Here is a 14,559-nt window from a genome sequence, read left to right on the forward strand (position 1 = left end):
TTAATGTTGTTTTTTCCCTAGTACAGGAAGGGGAAGAGAGACTAAAGCTAAGGACCGTTGATTGGTTTCGAACCTGAGACGCTGCTAAGAGGCTCTTTCTCTAACAGGTTAGCTATGGCACATTTATACTATTCAATTAATATAACACAATTTGGTTTACTTTTGTTTATATTTGCTGCCCAAAGTGGCCAAAATATGTTATTCTAGGTTAAAGTAATGGGGTTAATCACAAAGAAACAGATTTTTGTTATATAGAGTATTTCAAATGTATTACGCTATAACGTTGATTATAGGTTTGTTTTTTGCAAATTGTTGATTTAAAGGTCACCTATCATGCAATATTTAGGCAATAGCATAGGTCTCAGATATATACAAATGTATAAAAAACATGTCTATGTAGTGTCTTGCTTAAAATACCAAATTCCCATTCTAGCCATGCCTCATATCCCTCTATTTCACTTCCTGTTACTAAAGTGCTGAATCGGGGTATAAAGCTTTAAAAAAGAAAATGCCTGCTCATGCGGGACCCGGCAGATACTGTCTAAAATAAATGCTGCGGTGATGAAACGCCAACACCACATCAAGGATTATTTCTGAAACATTATGGAGCTCAAAGGCTTTCTCTCTTGCTGCTTTACCACAAGGTGAGTTCCTTTTTATTTCCTGCTTCTTCACGCATGTGCTCTCTCCAGTACTGGTTAGCTCTGAGTGTTAGCGATTCTTGCTAATGTAAACAAATGCCATATTACGTCCAAAACACTTCGGGCATTGATTCTGATAGGGCCGTGGGTCCACCACGTGGGTGCCATCCGATATGATGTAAATAACATCATATCGGATGGCAAATCTAGATCAGCTCGTTGTAGCCCCATTTTTCAGAGATTTGCGCACGGAGGAAAAGGGAGAGGGTTTTGTGTTCTGACACTTTGTGAGTTCCCTGACATGCCGGGGGCACATATTTATGTATAAAAGACATAAAAAAGTGCATTTTGCATGACAGGTCCCCTTTAAAGGTGAGCCTATTTTGAGGTTTAAATATTTATTTACCAGTTTATAAAAGTGGGTAAGGGTTTATTGAGCCACACAAGCAAGAAGTGCACACATTTCTTTTAATATAAAAACGATATGTTTCCTTGCAAAAGATTTTTTATAATTAATACTGTGATTAAGTCTCCCTTTAGCACTGAATTTAGTTTCACTCCCAGCTCATGTGAGGCCATTACCATAGATGTCAGAACGCTGCTTTTTATGTCATACATATTGTTCTCGTAGTTGAAAATTCAGTTTAAAAGGATGTACAGAAACACTTTTTGGGAAAACTATGACAATGAAGAGAGGTGATTGAAGATGAGAAATTATTGTATATGTATGTATAAATGTAAATGTAAGTAGGAATAACTTGCATAATGATTTAAAGGACAATCATTGATCAAGTAAGGGGTGGGAATTAATAAGCATTTGCTTCCTCCTGCTCCCTTTCGACAAATATGATTTATTATTATTATTAATATGAAGACTTTTTTTGTTGAATATATAAATATTATCATGTGGATAAATACTCTATTTTAACAATACGGTATTCTGTTTTTCACATTTGTTATTTTTGTTATTTTTTTTTTTTTATCTGTTTGAAATAAAGATTGAAATGAAAAAAAAAGAAATAAAATGAAATCTTTGAGCAGACCAACACTTTTTCAAGGCCCTTTGTTTTAGAGGTGTTTCCTGATTGGCCCCTCAGAAACCCCACAGAGAACATCAGAGCGTGTCACCGTCAGCACTCCCTCTGGTACTACTTGCAGCCGCATTGTGGAGCTGCATTGTCACACGGCTTCCTCAGAGGATGTCCCATTAGAAGTGCTTTGTGTGTGCAAGCATAAAGCTCACACACACACACACACACACACACACACACACACACACACACACACACACACACACACACACACACACACACACACACACACACACACAACACACATGCATGCACGCACGCACACATGCACACACACACACACACACACACACGCACACACACACGCATGCACGCACGCACGCACACATGCACACACACACACACACACACACACACACACACACACACACACACACACACACACACACACACACACACACACACACGCATGCATGCAACCAGACACAGTAAGGACTGTTGTGTGTACCAACACGGGCCTCAGTGGATGATCAGGGTGGGGACTGTAGGTGGTGAGGTAGAAACAGTTAGAGGAACCCAGACAGATTGTATGTTAATGGCTCAGGAAGTCACACCTCAGGAGGGTTGGGGTTCAGGGAGTCATGAGCAAAACCCACATTTACACTTTGTCGTGTGGGTGTCCAGTTTCAATAGCTAACAGCCTTGTCTCACACTGCGTGCACTAACTGACAACCGAGACCGCCAGACACAATTCACAGAAAGGACTTAGAATTTTTTTTGAAAGAGTACGTCAAACCTGTTTATATCCCTATGACATCTACAGTTGCTAGAAAAAAAGGGAATATAGGAGCACTGGATTTGAGGAAATCACACCACAAAGGAGACAAGAATGGCTATTTATTTTTTTAATTTGTCTATATATTTGAGGTCAAGCTCAATAAAGTTCCATGAACTTCTCTTATATGTTTTTACCTAAATCAAAAGTTTTTGAGTGATATGTCAACCATCGATTGTTTTCACCTTTCATGTCCTTTCATGTATAATTTCTAATATTTACGTTGAACAAAATGAAAGAGATGAACAAATATGAAAAACGTTTAACGTACAAAAGGCTCATGTTTAACTAATTAAACATACTCATTCAATTGACATTTGATTAACTTTACTTCATTGCTTCAGTTTCAGTATATATTTTTCTTTTTAAACCTAAATGAATCAATTGCGATAGTTTCCCAAGTTTTGGTAGAATTGACGTGGTGATAATGGTAACTTGTTACTAGCAGCACTTATGAGCAGTTTATTAATGAGTCCCCATTTTGTTTGTCTTGCACAAGGACATCCACAGGTGGCAGTGACACACCAAGGAACTCAGTAATATGCCAGGGAAGAAGAACACTGCAGGCTAGTGAACATATGATGGATGCAAACAATTGACGATTTAAAATGGTCAAAACTTTGACAAATGTTTCATGAGGAAGAAGCTGCATTCAACACATTTAAGATCCTGAGGATACTCACTACGGATTTTGGTGAGTGACAATTTATGTTAAAATAACTTTTCTTTGTTTCCAAGAGCACTAACCAGGGCACCATTAGGCTAGCTCTCAACAAAAAAATGCAATGCACTTATAATATTTGCAATCTAACAGAACTTAAGAGGTTGACAGAAGTAAAACTATCGCAGGAAAAGATGAACAGAAACGTTCTAACTAGACGTTAACTGTTCCCAAAATAACCTGCACACCTGAACCACAGGTAAGGGATTTTGAATGTGTCAATGACTGTTTGCTGTCAGTCATTTGTTAAAGTTTATGGTTATACATATTTGAAGAGAAACGGTCCAAACTACGTTAAATTGCATATAAGTAATATTAAATATGGTTTGGACGCATTTAACATTAGCCTTTAAACTTGATTTGAACTGTGGCTTACAGCCTAATAAGTTGTTGCAGAAAATAAATCTATGTCTGATTTATTTTTAAAATAACGGAACTCTACTACAAGGGTTGGCTTCCTGTGACATTAAATGAGTGTTTGCTCACTTCATTAAAGTAGGTGCACAGTGTTTCACAGGAACCTGTCATCACAATAAGCCCTGTGCAAAGAAATGAGTGAAACCCTCAGGAAGCAGCTGCTGCAGACCGTCTTTGCCCCACATGAAAGGATGTGGTTTGGGCTGTATGTGATGTGTGTCCTAAAAAAAGCTTCCACCACAGTCTCTTTATTGTATGTCCTCAATATATCTTTGTATGATTTCACCATATTTTTAATATGAGCAAAGAAAGAAACGCTGCAAAACACTTTTGATTCTACTCATTTAAACTAATCACTTATTACTAAACTAAAAAGTGTCTGAAGTCAAACTTTTCACTGGCCATTGTCCAGGAGTCAAACTTAAGTCTTTAGCGCCCTCCGGAGGGATAGCGCTGTATCAGAAGGATTCAAACGGTCAGTGAGACCTTATTCATTCCAAGAGCAACTTAGTAGACAAATCATGGGTCTGTGTCACTTCAACATCAACATTTATTAAACATTTAGTGTATTTATTTGATGTCTCGCAGTATATTCAGGTAAAACATATAATTCTGGATATTCTTTTTTAATATTAGAAGATATGTCTATTACAGTTCCAGTTATTGTCCACTAGAGGTCAGGGCAAATAAACACACGAGCACTGTGTGAAGCACGGCCAATGAAATAGCACTTTAAGTTATGAAGACGTTTATTAAACCTGCTCTGTTGTAACCACACACTCTGAAGACAAATAAACTCTCTGTAAACGGCAAAGCAGCACCACTGTGAAAGATCTGATTCACTTCTTTTTTACCAAAAAACTACAAGATCAGTCAGTGTGATCAGACTGAATAGGTCTCAGCAGCATTATGATCAGTATGCTTTAAATGTATTGATCTCTTGAAAGCCTTTCCAAACCACATAAGTGAATAATTGAAAGATGTTTTAAGTGGTGCTTTATTGAGTATTTACCTCGTTTATAATATATTTCAACTTGATTGTGTAATGAATGAAGCAAATCCTCTTAAAAGAAAATGTCTGTAACTGTTCAAAGACCACCTACAATATGTTGAACTAAAAGACTAATGTTCAACTTGTGATAATGTTTTTGTGACTGATTTAAAGAAGTATCAGTCATGAATGAATGAATGTAGTGATTTTTATAATCATTTTATTGTAACAACTTTTGTGTTTTGTGCTGTTTAGTGTGCATTTTCCCGCCACTGAAAATGACTGGGTTTATTGTTTAATTGATCAGAACAGATTATGGTTGGCTTATTTACCCAAAGTAATTTATGGAGCAGTCTCCACTGTTGTTAAATGTTGTATCATTGTAATCTCCTTTGTCTACTTGTCAGGTTTCACTGGTTATCTAAAACTTCCTCAATTTCAGAGTCTTGGTCTCTAAATGGTTCTCACAAAGAAACACACACACACACACACACACACACACACACACACACACACACACACACACACACACACACACACACACACACACACACACACACACACACACAGTCACAATTGATAACTCCAATAATACGCCAAAGAAAAGCAAATTTCAACATTTAGTGTCTTTATAAAACAGATTTGCAAAATATAGCCAAGGCTCATTCATTTAAATATGCATAAATAGCAAGAAAATACTTTCCCATTTCAATTCAAATAATGTTATCGAACTTCTTTATACACAAATCAGAGATGAACATTATGAAAAACAGGGCGGAACCCTCTTGATTTGTTGCAGCAGGTAAAACACAAGCATACTGAATAGCTAAAGCGGCAGCTGATTAGTCACAAATATACATCCTCTGAAGACACATTTCATTAACATTAAAACAAATTCTTATTCAAGTCTGTGAATTATCAAAGTACACATCTTTGGATGGTTGCCTTTTTAAGATCAATATATATTTATATATATATTTATATATTTTACATTTTCAGCAACGCAACTGTAATTAACACCACCATGGCCAAAACGTTTGTATCTATGTACAATAGTGCAGACGAGGAGCTTAACTCAGAACAAAGGCAGTGAACGTTTAATAACACCTTATCAAATGTCCTGATTTGTTAGACTTCAAGTGGGTTCCCTTTGTTTGGGAATGTCATAAAATAACTATGTCAGGAGTAATTACACTTTCAGGACGTGTGCCGGATAACGCCCTGCTGTTATAAAACACTATTTTGTTTGTTTGGAAGGACAGGTCCCCTTTTTTAAAAACATTTAAACACAATTTATCATAATTCAACTTGCTGTTTTTTGTCTGGATGAAGGCTTATTCTAATGCAATGTATGACTGCCACACTTTCCTTTTGTTTTGAGACTGAAATGTTATGATAACCTCCCTCTATAATACATTTTTGATTATTTTGAACACGTAATCGTGTAAATGTTTTACATTCATAGTCACTCATTTAACAATTGCAATAGATCCTGTTTTATTCATAGAATTTTATTTTACATATAAAGATTTTTCAGAAAAAGCCTCATCACATCTTAAGACGTTTTAGAATGATTTATTTTGCACTTATAGCATTTCAAACGACCCTGTAGATAAGTAACGCAAATAATATATATAACAGCATTTTGATATGTTTTCCTCATTAGCAGTGTCAAACTGTGTGCCTCCTCTTAAATGCTATCAGATTATTTGTAAACAATTATTCAACATGACATCTGTGAAATGCTTTAATGAGACAGTTTTCTCAAACAGTCTGCCACATCAGCAGCCTGCAAAGGGTTGATCAATCTCTCGTTCACTTTTTAAAAAGGTGCTTTAGCTTCTTGGAGCAGAAAAGACTCTGAGATTAAAGAGAATATCTTTCTTGTCCATTTTTTCTTTTTCGTTCTCAGTTCATTTGGCCGGCTCAGGGATGGGAGGAGCGCGCTCCAGCCTCATGGTCCAGGGGTCAGAGGGCGCAGCGTAAAACGGAGCGTGGGTAAGCACTTCTTCTCCAGACAGGGCGAAGCTGAATACCCCCCTCTGCCTCCCCGCTCCTCCCTTCTCCTCCCGTGCGATGTGCTTCCCCTCTGCTCGCCGCTCCTCCCTGCTCTCCCTGACCCCGCCCTTAAACCCCAGACCCCTGCTGGAGAGCATCTCCCCGAGTCCGTGGCTCTTGACTCCCTGGTATGCAGGGCTCAACCCGTTCTCCTCAAACCGGTTGGGGGCAGCAGTGGGGGGGCACAGGAAGTTGCTGTTGGGCGTGGACCGCCAAGCAGCTGGCTTTCGTCCTCGCCTGGGGCGGGAGATGCGGCAGCTCTGCCTCTTGATGTGTCGGTGTAGGTGGTCGGAGCGTGTGAAACTCTTGTAGCAGTGCTCACACTGGTATGGCCGCACGCCGGTGTGGATCCGCAGGTGGTTCTTCAGGTCGTAGTTGTGCACAAACTTGGAGTTGCAGTGGAGGCAGATGTAGGGGCGCTCACCTGTGTGCTTCCTCATGTGGATCTTGAGTTTGTCTTGTCTGAGAAAAGAAGAACACATTTTTCATTCAGTTAGTGGCGTGTGGAAAGGTTACCTCATCAATTATAGCATTGCAATTCTTCACACTTTTAGCCCTTGCTAAGTACAAGTGGGTTTAAAAAAGGATTTGTTTCTGCTGACATTAAAGGTCTGTGGAACTGTTCCAGAGCAAGAGGATGTAAGTGAGTTAGATACCACTAATGCAAAGAAACCAGCGTAGGGGGCTTTCCACTTAAACCCCTTTGATATTCAGATTTGGTAAAAACAGCTTAACCTCACTCTAAAGAGAATTGCGGTACTTTTCCGTTAACCCTGCAGTTTTACATAACCTGATGCTTTGTAGCACAAAAAAAAAAAACAGAGAGCTCTCACGGTGATCTCTGTGTGCCAGTTAAGTAATGATGATGTGATAGAAAGTGCTGCCTTGCATACCTGGTGAATCGTACTTCACAGATAGTGCACATGTACGGTTTCTCCCCCGTATGCGTCCTCATGTGTCGAGGTAGTTTCCCAGCACCTTGGATGACCTTGTTGCAGATCGGACACTGCTGAGACGCTTTGGGCTTCATCTTCCTCTCCTCCTCCAGCTGCCAGGGGGGGAACAGAGCCCCCAGGTGGGACGCAGAGCTCAGGAAGTTCAGGTACGACCGGAAGTCGGCCTCATCCTTTATCGGCCCGAGTCCCTGACCTTCTGACGGAGCTGACCCCGGGTTCATGGTGCTGCCTAGGCCCGAGCTGACAAACTCCTTTAGGAAGTTTCCGTGGAGCAGACTGAGCGGGATCTCGTCTTTCATCTCCTCCTTTATGATCTCTCTCTTCACAGCGAGATCGAGGGGTCTGGAGGCCTCCATCGGTGCCGCCGATTGGAAGCCGTGGGGGAGCCTGGTCTGCTGCGAGGCCACCGCGTGGGGGTGCAGGTGGTGGCTGGGGTCCAGGAGCTGCTTGGGGAAGGCTGGGAACTCAGCGGCCCACATGGAGGGGTAGAAGCCCGGGATGAGAGGGGAGAAGTTGGCCCTCCTGTCCAGGGTTGACATACGGGGGTAGAGACCCTCCTGGAGGAGAGACTCGATGGAGAAATCCTTCAAAGCCCGACTCTCCATACTCTCCTGCAACACAACCCAGCATCATCAGCCTTCTGAACTTTAGAAAGTGATTACCTTTTCAAGCTTTATTAGCAGAATAACAAAACAACTACCTGTTTCCCTCTCATGTTGTCCGGAGACTGCGACTGTGACGAGTCTCTGTGCAGGTCAAACTGCTGCTGGTAGGCGGAGGTGCTGGGAGGGGGCGAGTCCTCCGCCCCCCGAGACGTCTGCTCCCCCCTGCTCTCCGACGACTGCAGTGACCTCTCGCTGACATCGTCCTCCTCATCCTCCTGCTCGTCCTTCCTCGACCCCTCGTCCTCCTCTTCTTCCTCCTCTTCTTCCTCTTCCTCCTCCTCCTCCTCTGCATCCTCCTCCTCCTCCTCTCCCTCCTCCCCTCCTCCTCCTCCTCCTCCGCTGCCTCCACCCCCGCTGTCCATGATCTCCATGCAGACGTTGATGATGCAGGGTATCTCCAGCATCTGAGCGGCGTTCAGGATCTCTTTCACGTTGGACGCCGTCACCGTGAGAGTGGAAGTGTAGGCGAACTCCAGGATGGCTGCGAGAGAGTCCGGGGCCACAAAGTCGATTTCGTACACGGCAGCTGTGTGGTTATGATCCCCGCTATCGGTGGTGGCCACTGTGAAGAGCTTCTTGAAGTACTGGCTGCAGGCGGCCAGCACGGAGCGGTGGGTGCGGTACTCCTGGTCGCTGACGATGAGGATGACGTCGCAGAGCAGCCCGTCGCGCCGCTGCTCGTTGAGGCTGCAGAGGACATCGCTGCTGTGGTTTGGGAAGGGGATCCCAATCAGGTCCTCTTCTCTGTGATGAACCATGCTGATGGTTATCTATGGAAGGGAATGACAGTCAACTGTTTAGTGACACTTCAATTAGACTGTGAAAATGAAGAAGACAACATTCTACTGGATCCACATATCCCCTCAAATCCTGAGTGTATTCTATATTTATTCTATATAATATACATATTTAACTTCATGTGACCATTATGACACATTTTCAGAGTTACTGTGACTTATTCCCAACGAAAAAATCCATCAGCGCTTTTACGAAAGATTATGTATAATATATAATTTATATATAGTACTTGATGATAGAGGTCTCCGTTATGAAAGGACTTTCTCAGATTGGAAGAGAATCAAAAATTGAAAGTAATTATTTTGCAATTGATGTTATTGTTTTGTTAAAAATGGAAAGAAGAGTGTCTCAAATATCTGGGGAATGTAACACATTGATACTTTGATATTTAATTTGATAATGCCTTTGGATTTCTTGCTGGCATTTGATTTCGTTTACAAATGGAAATCGACATAGTTGGCTTATCGCTCCCTCAAGAAACGGAGAGTCAGTATCATAAACCTTTTGCAGGAATGTAGATTTGTGCTGCAGGGATTATCATGAGCATGGAGTGCACACTGAAAAATGATGTGGGCATGTTAAAGCAAATAATGAAACAGTTATTTATTCTGAAACACTGATTTAAAGGGAACAATAGCTGTAAATTGATGCACATTTGAAATGCTCTTAGCTGAAGCTGATATTCTTAACAACAAGCAGTGACAGTCTAGCTTTATTAAAATATACTGTAGGCATGCTTGTTTGCGTGCCATCTGTGCAGCAAAGGCAACAAGTGGTAAATACAGCATGTCTCATTTTGAGCAAACATCACATCGGGTAATATTTAATCCTGAATGTGCTTTCACGATTTCTTGTAGGAGCGCGTTGCGACTCTGAGCGTTAGGGAAACCCATCATCTTGATTAAACATGAACTTTTCTTGTTATAATGTTTCTTGTGTTTGACACTTCATGATAAGTGCGTGAGAGTCTCTGTGATAATGCGTGTAACATCCATCTCTCTTGTCTTTCTCTAACAGATGAGCAAAAAAAAAAACTGATGCCTTCATTGGAACAATACAGTGTGTGATTGGGATGTGGTGAGAAATGAAGAGAACAACAAAAGAGGTCAGATTGTACTCTAGATACTGTATCCTGTCAAAATGCTTACTTGCGCACTCTGTCCTCTCCACACTTTCAATACACACACACACACACACACACACACACACACACACACACACACACACACACACACACACACACACACACACACACACACACACACACACACACGCACATCTCTTTTTGCTTTTCTTTAAGCCTTCATTCCACAGCTGCCTGAGTTCCTACCTGTTGATTCACTGCGCTGTTGTTTACAGTTACTGTGATAAAACTTCCTCTGGCAGGGTGCTCATTCATTCACATCTATGAATAGAGCTTAAACTTAGCCGTCCACACTTGGTGGTCACTGGAGGCATGTGTAGATAAATACTTTGAAGCGGGCTCGCTCACCACAGCTGCATTGTTGACTGGCTCGAAATGGGCCAGGGCTAAAGCCACACAGTCGTACACACACAAAGACACACTCGCACACACACACACATCAAGTGTCTTGCCTATGTGCAGTTGGGGATCACACCAGAGTGAGAGAAATTAAAAAATCTCAGAAAATCTGTAATTTCACCTGCAGGTATACAACGTGGTTACCAATCTTACATGTCGTTTTTTCTTGTCGATCTTGTTGCTAGGTAACTGTTGCTATGTTCATGCTATTGATACAGTGTGGTCATAATTAAAATGTCTATAGAGGGGGTGGTGGTATAGGATATAGGCCCGCAGACCTACACAGAACTACCTAGATTCGAAAAACTGGAACAAAAGAGTGACAGAGAAAGGCGCCTACAGTTGAAATTATATATAAAAACATGAATACTGAAGAGAACATATGTTCTATCTGCATTTCATTTGATGCTCCAGCAAATGATGTAACATGAAGTCCAGAAACGCACATACAACTTCTGTCACTATTTCTGTAGTGCAGATTCATGTTTCTCTAACACCAAAGTACAGTATCCTTGTGTCTAACATCCAGAAAAGTAATAGCCTGGGTAGAAGGTGAGAGAATCTCCAGTGAGAGAGCAAGAGCAAGATCAGATGGCCTTAAAAGTTCCCTAACAGGTTGCACAAACACCAGCCGAGGGGCCCCTCCCTGTAGCAGCCTGCCAAGGCAAACAATAGTGCGGAGCTTGGAACAACACGGATTGGATAAGAGGCAGAGAGAAAGAGCCTGGCTGGGAGGGCTGTAACCCACTGTCATTCGTATGCTCTCGACCCATCCCACCCACTCCTGGAACCATGACACACATGCTGCTGTTGCTGTTTGTTCGCCTGGTGCCCCGGCGAGCACCACTCCCCTCTGTTCCCACTGTTTGCTTGCCACTAGCTAGCACTAGCTCTTAGCGGCCGGCCCCTAATTACAATGTGGAGAGGATCTAAGGAGGATGTGCCACATAGACAGGGAGGGGAGGAGGGCACAGCTTTCCCACCACAAGGTCCTGGAGCGACATTTCATTTCAACAGCCTTAACCCTTTACTCACTCCCAACCGCCCCCCCCCCCCCCCCCCCTCCACCCAATCGGAGCAGCCAGGGTGGGGACGCCTTGTGAAAGGCCTCTGATAATTACTGTTTAAGTCAGTTGGCTCTTTATCCATCTTACTCAGACAGTGAAGTCATGGAAGGACAATCCAACCTTTTCTTTATTGATAAAACTGACTTGATTGAAAAGATTTTTGGCCTTTTTTTATTTTTTTTAATGGCAGATTTCAATGAGTTAGGAATGAATGTTTCTATCGGATCGCCCTAAACGAGCTGTTTGTGTCCCACTGTAAAAATGATCTGTGGATTGAAAGAACATAAGAGGCTCGGAAGTCTTCATTGTTTGAATTTATTGTGAGCTAGAGTGACACTGAAACATTGATTGTTTTTAAATGGATGCGGAGTGATACATTTGTGCACAAATTTACTTTTTTATTTGTTGGGAACACCAGTTTTGGAATTCACGCTTTGTCTAAATCGTATTTTGATTCATCACGTATTTCTGTTTATCACACTGAATGAATTTACTTTAGAGGAATTTCTGTCACATGCGTGAAAACGAATCGTACCAACTCGCTATTAACTATTCAATTAATAAACTGACCTCTAATGGTCAGTCTTGCTTTTCTGTCCGTCTCTCTTTTTCGCCTGCATGTACGTCTCCTCTCATGCCTCACTTAGTCACTAACACTTTCAACTCTCAGCACTCCCACCCCAAATGATGTGTCACCTTCATTTAGTGTCGTCCTTCTCCCGAGAACTTCATCTGTTTCCGGGCTCTGACCACCACCGCCAAAACTTGGCCTAATCAGTCTCCTCTTCCTCTTCCTCTCCTCCTCCTCCTCTCTGTCCCTGTTGCACCTGTATCATCATTATGCCCAGAGCAGAGCGACTAACTTGTCCCCATCCCTGAGCGCTCAGGCCACAAATCAGCAGCTAATGTCCATCTCACCCCTTGTCACAGGCAGACACTCATTTGGCCTGTGAGCTCCAACACCTAAAGCCGAGTTTACCGCTGTCAGGCCATCCACCTGACCCACATGCTAAATCACCAGCAGCCAAAGTTTACCCCTGTCACCTACTGTCCACAGCCAACACCTGCCCACAGACGGACAATAATTTACAGTATTGACAGCCAAAATCCATCCCCTTATTAGGAGAAGACATTCATTTGACCTACTGTGTAAGCTAGTCCATTATCACCGGTAAAACAGCAGTGCACCTGTTTCTCAGGGAGACTCTTCCATGGTCTGATTTTAAATGACAATTGTCTGGAGCCTGTGGAGGTTTTTAAACTCTATCTTAATTGCTGTCAACTTGAGCAGGTGAACACTATACACAGTAATGCCTGTTACAAAAAAAAAGGTTTTTATCTTGACAATAATGAGGAAACGTCAGGGGGCAGAATTTGAGCATTTAACTGCTCAAGTTATGTTTAAAATTTGTCAGAAATGTATTTACGAGAATTTTACACAGTTTGGTGCACATTTATTCCACATTTACGCTTTTATAAAACACGTTATTTACGTTATTTTAGACTGACTTATATTTTATATTATTATCATTTTGGTTGAAAATCAGCCGGCATTTCTTTAATACATTTCCTAAAATGTAACACTTAGTGCTTGAAATGGCTTGTTACATTTTTTTTTTTAAAAGTCAGCAATGTTTCATGATCTATTATTATGGATTATTAATGCCTTGAATTATTTCTTGATTTGAAATAATAGGAAATATGAAGAGAAAGAGAGAAAACACTGAATTTGTTCTCAATAAATCTGGAGGCCAAGTCAAGTCGCTCGGCCCCTTAAAGAGCCTGTCTGCACCAAGCGTCATCTCTCAGGCCTTCAGGGGGGCCCGCAGCTACACACCATTATCTCTCTCACCCCCCAAAGTAAACTAAAGTTTAGGGTTTGCCGTTAATAATCTGTTCCGTGATTAAGAATGTTTCATCTAGATCTTTTTCCATCTAAGAAACAGATTTAATTTCACTATTCTAAGTCCCTTTATGTTTCTCTACCTCTCTGTTTTGTCCGAACCAACACTACCAAATGAACAAAAGAAGTTGCACATTCTTGATTGTTGCAACGTGATATAAAAAATTGATTTTCCGAAGCAGGAATAATTTGGACAGTTTCATAATCAAGCCTTGGTAAGAAAAAGTAATCTGCTCTATTTTTCCTGGATTCAAAAAAGAGTCCATTAATTACCATAAGGTGTAAAAAAGAATAGTAAAAAGGCTCATGAAAAGAAATGAAAGCCTTTTTCACACACTGACAGCTGCAGGTTAAAAGTGACTGAAGAGAATGAGATATAACAGAGTAACAATTTGTGATTAACCAAACCTGTCATTTGTAATTTTTGTAGAAATGCAGGTACTTTTCTGAAGTGACTTTAAGTGTTACATTATCAGATATACCAGCCACACGATACATTATAAAGAAATACACCAACTGCTATATTATTATATGCAGCTGGATTTTCTTTATTTTCCTCTTACACTAAATTGTGAACTGCATATTATTTTCTTTAAATATGAGACTACAAACACATCTTAATACATAATCATGAACAACAACTCATAAAATGTTTTAATGGAAATACTGGTCATGGCATTTTGTAACAACATGAGGTAAGAGCGCTATGAGCTGACAACAAACCCGTTGTAAACAGTCATTTTCAGCTCAGCCTCAAATCCATAACATGTTTTTATTTTGTCCCCACTCACAAACATTCCCTTTATCTTTATGAATTACCTGAGCTTCTATTTTGGATTCAAAGCACAATGTCGTATAGATATGGAATATCTAAAAGTGCGATGTATAATTACCGCTGGAGACAAAACACATACTTAAGTCCAGTTAAACTAC

General features: G+C 41.1%; 1 protein-coding gene across 1 annotated transcript in view; it reads right to left on the minus strand.

Annotated features, from left to right (window-relative positions):
- Positions 1–5,247: 5,247 nt before the first annotated feature.
- Positions 5,248–14,559, minus strand: part of zbtb7c (zinc finger and BTB domain containing 7C) — a 16,123-nt gene continuing 6,811 nt past the window's right edge. Inside the window, exons 2-4 of the mRNA XM_079656702.1 lie at positions 8,351–9,085; positions 7,588–8,261; positions 5,248–7,156 (exon numbers count right to left, since the gene is read on the minus strand). Coding sequence (XP_079512828.1) covers positions 6,550–7,156; positions 7,588–8,261; positions 8,351–9,073 — 2,004 coding nt within the window. The 5' untranslated portion in view covers positions 9,074–9,085 and the 3' untranslated portion in view covers positions 5,248–6,549. The remainder of the gene's footprint in view (positions 7,157–7,587; positions 8,262–8,350; positions 9,086–14,559) is intronic.

Source organism: Notothenia rossii (genome assembly GCF_949606895.1).
Source record: "Notothenia rossii genome assembly, chromosome: 11".
Lineage (NCBI taxonomy): Eukaryota > Metazoa > Chordata > Actinopteri > Perciformes > Nototheniidae > Notothenia > Notothenia rossii.